The sequence below is a fragment of the Primulina huaijiensis genome, chromosome 18, assembly GCF_012295235.1.
Source record: "Primulina huaijiensis isolate GDHJ02 chromosome 18, ASM1229523v2, whole genome shotgun sequence".
Taxonomy (NCBI): domain Eukaryota; kingdom Viridiplantae; phylum Streptophyta; class Magnoliopsida; order Lamiales; family Gesneriaceae; genus Primulina; species Primulina huaijiensis.
Window position 1 is genome coordinate 7,023,365 of NC_133323.1, and position 5,973 is coordinate 7,029,337.

General features: G+C 32.8%; 1 protein-coding gene across 4 annotated transcripts; it reads right to left on the reverse strand.

Annotated features, from left to right (window-relative positions):
- Positions 1-3,729: 3,729 nt before the first annotated feature.
- LOC140963845 (uncharacterized) lies at positions 3,730-5,945 on the reverse strand. Of its 4 annotated transcripts, none has more exons than XM_073423302.1 (3): positions 5,796-5,945; positions 4,690-4,978; positions 3,730-4,561 (listed from the first exon to the last, which is right to left on the reverse strand). In XM_073423302.1, the coding sequence occupies exons 2-3, from the start codon at positions 4,902-4,904 to the stop codon at positions 3,907-3,909; spliced, it is 870 nt and encodes a 289-aa protein (XP_073279403.1). In that variant the 5' UTR covers positions 4,905-4,978; positions 5,796-5,945; the 3' UTR covers positions 3,730-3,906. The 4 variants fall into 4 exon arrangements, with proteins under 4 accessions (XP_073279403.1, XP_073279400.1, XP_073279401.1 ...); XM_073423299.1 differs by having other exon boundaries at positions 4,690-4,981; XM_073423300.1 differs by having other exon boundaries at positions 4,690-4,974; positions 5,793-5,945.
- Positions 5,946-5,973: the final 28 nt, after the last annotated feature.

Here is a 5,973-nt window from a genome sequence, read left to right on the forward strand (position 1 = left end):
AATGTGTTGGTTATGTTAGAAAAATGTCTTATAATCTTTTACTATTTTATCAAAGATGAGAATATTATAAAAACATGTTGGTATGTTGTGTCCTCGCTTGAATTTATTAAGAAAACAATATCTCTCACGATAATTGCATTATTTGCACTCAATGAGAATCAATGTCTCAAAAAAATAATGAGAATCGAACCTCTAACATTGATCTGATACCAATTGTAAGTCAATGCGCTTGTCGTTTTACCAAAAACTATAGTTGGTGGTAACTGTGTAACTCAAATATTTTAAATTGTATAGAGATTCAAGTATCACATTTCGATTTCTCTAACAAATTGGACAATTATTGCAACTCAAATATTTTACTGATGTATCTGATTAGACNTAAATTTGTTTATATATACTAGAACTGAACTAATAACAATGAATTTAAAATTTTTATAATATTTATATCATTTGAAATTCTTCATGATTGATACAAATATAGTGTAAATAAATAAGAGATCTATGAATTTGATTTTCCTCTGTTGAGTTTGTTCAAACAAAGGAAATTAATTCAAAATATTTGGATTTCGAATGACTCAATCCAAATGTAAACTAAGAAACTAATCTACTTTTGAAATACATACCTGATGAGTTTGAAAGATTATTTAAAATATTCAAACATTTTTTTTGCATGTTTGCATGAACTTTTAATTTGATTGGAGCTTCAAACTGTATATTTAGTTTTATAATGTTGTGTGCTCATATATCAATATATTTTCCCGAAACGCTTGGTGCTTTTTCAAACTAACTTTTCTATTTTGGGAGTCATGAAAGGAATTAGTATATTATCCGTGAGACGGGTCAAACATGTTCATATTTACAATAATAAGTAATATTTTTGACATAAAAAGTAAAAAAAAAATCGTGATAGACCAAATAGGAGATCCATCTCGCAAAATTGACTCGTGAGACTGTTTTATAACATTTTTTTGTACACAAATTTTACTAATTAGGCATACTAGGAACATTCATGATTCATACGATGCAACCTCCAAATCATCGGGTTAATTTATGCTACACCGAGATCGTTTCTGCCCATGTTCAAATATCATTAAGTCATGTAAGTCTCTTATATTTTTATGCAACTTGACATATATATTGATGATCCAAGAACTAATATTTGATCATATCATAAGAAAACAATGCTTCGGGTATAATATATAATAATCCCTCCGAATCAATGCTTGCCTATATTGGATATTGTTTCTAATTCTTAAAGAGAAAATTAATTTTTAGGATTATTTATTTTCACAAGGCAATTTTTATGTCTATCACTATATCACTTCATTTAGGTCTTTGTTTAATCCTGCTCTGTTCATAATTTATGAATTGTCGGAAAGACATAAATAGGGAATAATATTTTATGAGAAAATAATTTTCAGTTTCTCATGCTACAATTTTTGGCCGAGTCAAATTATTAAAAAAGAATTTTATGTTTCGATCTATACTAAAGAGAGTAAAGCTAATGGGTTTGTAAATTATATAATTGGAAATCAAAGGTGCATGATAAAGTAACATGTTTATACAAAATACTCATTATCCATCACAACTAAACATAAAATTCGATTTGGGACAAATATTATTTCAATGCATCTTGAAGATCAAATGCCACCTTTGGAAGTTGACCCAAATCATGAGAAACCTAATAAAAAAAATTAGATAAAATGATAGCAAATCCAACTGTGAGCATATATTTGATATATACGTACACTGTAAAAATCCTCACGCACGATCACTTACACATATAAATGAGAGTCGAGTTTCAAAGTTTAGATGAGTGAGTCTTTACACAAAAACATTAAAGATTGTGTTTGTAGTCTTGACATAAGAGACGCTAAACATTATGCGGATAGTGATGTTGCGGCTCATAATCGAGGGTGTGCTAGGAGTTTCAATTAGGCAAGAGATAAGTCATAAGTTGAAATGAGTTTGTACAAAAAATTGTATAAATCAAAGTCTTCTAGTAGATCATTTCCAAAGGGGGATAAGTAATATCTGAACATCCATAAGTAAATGTGATAAATAATAAATAAATATGTCTCTATTATTTATCACATTTACTTATTTTTGCTACTGTTTTAAGATGCATTGTTGAAATATTTTATGTATATTTCGAATACCAAAATATTGCATACAAAATGTTTGATAAAATGTTTCAGTAAAAAATACACGTTTAACTTGCATATTTTTTAATTATTTTATTAAATGTTTATTCAGTTTCTACGAATGATTATTTTGAGTATCTTCCGTTTAATTTAAAAATCAAACTCGATTGAATTCATCAATATTTAATATTTCAAGAATCGAACTAAATTAGCTCAACGATTATCCCACAATCGATTATATCATACATATATAAAAATCTTATTGTTTGGTACTCCAAACATTTAAAAGAGTTTTTGATTTCATACTACATAAGAACATAATTTGGCAAGTGTTCCTTGGGCAATTATGAGTTCTGTCCCTATATAAAAAAATTATTTAATGCTATATTATTATATAAATTATTTAAATTGGCTATTTACTTTCACATGCAACTTATTTATTTCTCAATTAATGATACACTTTATTTAAAAACAAGAATAATGATACCCTTAAACTCTCAACTATATTAATTTTAAGTTTCATAATTTGAAAAGCTTTAATTATTCAACATAATTCCGTGCCGTGTCTGGCCAAGAAAACTTGAGTCGACCGGAACTGGCTAGCCGAAAGAGAATTCTGTATCGGGAATTGATGACGAGGTGTTCTATTTCTTCGTAGAGTAAGTCTCTTGTGAGTCGTCTCACGAATCTTTATCTGTTAGACGGGTCAATCCTACCTATATTCACAACAAAAAGTAATACTCTTAGCATAAAAAGTAATACTTTTTCATAGATGACCCAACTAATATATTTGTTTACAAAATACGATCCGTGAGACCGTCTCACACAAATTTTTGCCTTCTTCATATACATACCCGTGGTAAAAATAGGGGTGCGCAACTACGGCTTGGTCGATTTCGGATGAAAATTCAAATTTATTCATATTTTATCGGTGTTATAAAATTTCAAACTGAATCAAACCATTAAGTTTGAATGACTAATTTTAAGTTTTGATTTTCATAATGAATTAGTGTGTGTCATTTTGTAATTTGAAAAAAAATAACTAATATTTGACTGAAGTTGATCGTTGACTAGAATGATTAAAATTAAAATACCATAAATTAAAATAAATATGCATGCAATTTATATCAAAAAAATAAAGTAACCATATAATTGTGTATTTGTGCTAAAATCAGCCATGAATAAACTTTCAATATGATTGAATTGTCTACAAAGTTCGTTAGTAATATAATAGAAATAATATCAAATAAAATATTTCTATATTTAAGAAAAATCACGTTATACTTATATAATCAGGTTGCTTCGATTTATTTTTCAGTAAATCTCTTGTGAGACGATCTCATGAATTTTTATCTGTGAAACGGAACAATTTTACCGATATTCACAATAAAAAATAATAATCTTAACATAAAAAATAATATTTTTCATGGATGACTCAAATAAGATATTCGACCGACGAAATTAAGATCATCTCACAAGAGTTCTTGTGTTTATTTTTATCCAAATTGGTTACTTTTAAAACCAGTCCCAATCGACCATACTATTTGATTTGGTTCCGCAGTTTGATTCGATTTCTGAACAACTCTAATTAAAACATCTATTCCTAAGTTACTGGACCAAATATCAAACGATTCAATAAGCCAGAATGCGAGAGTTTGGCTCGATTAAAATAGGATAGGCAGGCATTGGGAAAGTTTCAAAGACCGTCGTTTATTCATTGGCACACAAAATAAAGGTAACGACAGTACAAAAACTGTAAAATCTACTCCCACAAGAATGCGAGAGTTTGGTTCGACGCGTTTGTTGGTGATCTGTGCTGAAACATTTCCGGGAAGTTTAACGTACTGGAGACATTGCCACCATCGGAAACGGTGGCAGAAACCACTGGCTTGACATCTTCGGCGAGCGTGAACGGGCCTAAATCATTAATGTAAAGCCAGTTCTGAACGACAGACTGCGTCTGAGGGAGTATTGGTTCGGTTTGAAACGCTTGGTTCAAACCAAACTCCCGATTCACAGGGGGTGGCGATGACAGAAGAGAGCGAGCCTGATTGGAAAAGCTTTTACTACTCTCAGACGCAGATTTCGGATCAAGAAACGGTTGGCAGATGGAAGTTTCTTGGACAATAGCAGTAGGGTCACTGCCTTGAATGAACTGAAGTTGATCCACTGCTTTATAGCTGGGCTGCTGATTCTTATATGTCACTGCACTACTCTCTGGTTTAACAACAGCAGCACTTGCCAGAACTTGTGGGCTACCTAATGAGTAAAATCTTGTACCTTGTTGGCTTGAGGATATGAATCCAGAATTTCTTGAGACGGAGCCAGGCTGAGGCTTCCTTCGCCTGCGGTTATGCCCATCAAGACGCTTCCTGCAACTTCGTTTTCCTTCGTCGAACTCTACTAGCGAATGGAACCTGCATACTCGAAGCAATTCAAAACCAAAAACATTTGAAAAAATCAGTTGGGTTGTGCATAAAATTATCAGAAAAGAATACAACAAATGCGACAAGAAACTGATCAAGAAAGTATCTTCAGTTTTGACCTGCTGCACTGTTGACAGAACCGCTGGTCTCGACCCCCTATGGTAACTTTGGGGGTCTTTGAGTGAATCTCGCACACTTTATGTCGTCGGTGATAGTCTCTACATAGCCTTAAATCTGCATCACACCCATCGACCAAGCAAGAAGCGACCTGACCAATATTTCTATCAGCCTTTGCCCTTTTCCACGCCCCCGAAAACAAGGCTGATGATTCCATCTAGAGTTCAGGCAGGCTACAAGTCCGTCAAAAGTTCGACTAGTTTCTTTAATCCGTAGACCTCCAATATCTTCCTTCTAAAATCAAAATACACCGAAAAAATAAAACACAACATCGCGTAAGAAAGCTGCAAATAAATAAAAATTACCACACGAAACTTTCAATGAGCACTCCAGTCTCAAATCTTGCTCTTTTCCCTCAAAGAAGAAGGCTTTTCTTTATTTAAGGAATCATTTCGGAGCCGGCAAAAGCAAGAATAAGTTTTAAAATGAATCTCACATCTAGACTCCAATTGCCCTTTTTCTATTCCCCTCTTGGTTTTCAAGTTGTAGGTTTGGCCAGCATTTAGCTGTACAATAGTTTAAGTTATCCATACATCCCCAACCCCCCAAAATCCCAAGTCCCACCCACCGGCAGGAGATACAATGACTAAGTAAAAAGATCAGATTACATAAACCAAGACATTACTTTATGTATGCCAAAATTTATCAGGCAATATGATTCAACATAATCCAAGAAACAAGATAATTTTTTTCTTATCTCAAATCCCACAAAAAGAATCGTCAGCCCATCTCACACAAAGTTATCAGACCACCATTTATTAAACAAAGAAAATCAATGAACAAACAGAAACATGATACGAACAAAGAATCAACAGACGTGGGATACCGTAACATTGGGAAACGGTAACTCCCATTTTGGAAAAAACAAGTTGTTCAGCAGTAAAAATCAAGATCAAAACTCGAACCGTAATTTTCTACAACTATATAAAAAAAACCCCCCAAAGTCCAGAGGTGGATAGCTCCAAATCATTCTTTTATCGGTGACAGCTGCATACGGCGATCAAAAACAAAAACCCATTGGGAAAACTGAAGAGAAAAGCTGTACTACCTCAGAAATACTGAACTAGATGATGCGACAACTTGAGCAAGACGAGAGCAAGAAAATGCCAGAATCCACATCAAAATTGAAAGGTAGAATAGCAGTGTATCGGAGTAGAGTAGCTGACTCTATGGGAGGGGAAGGTCGGAGCCTGAGGATATCATATATATATACATACATACATATA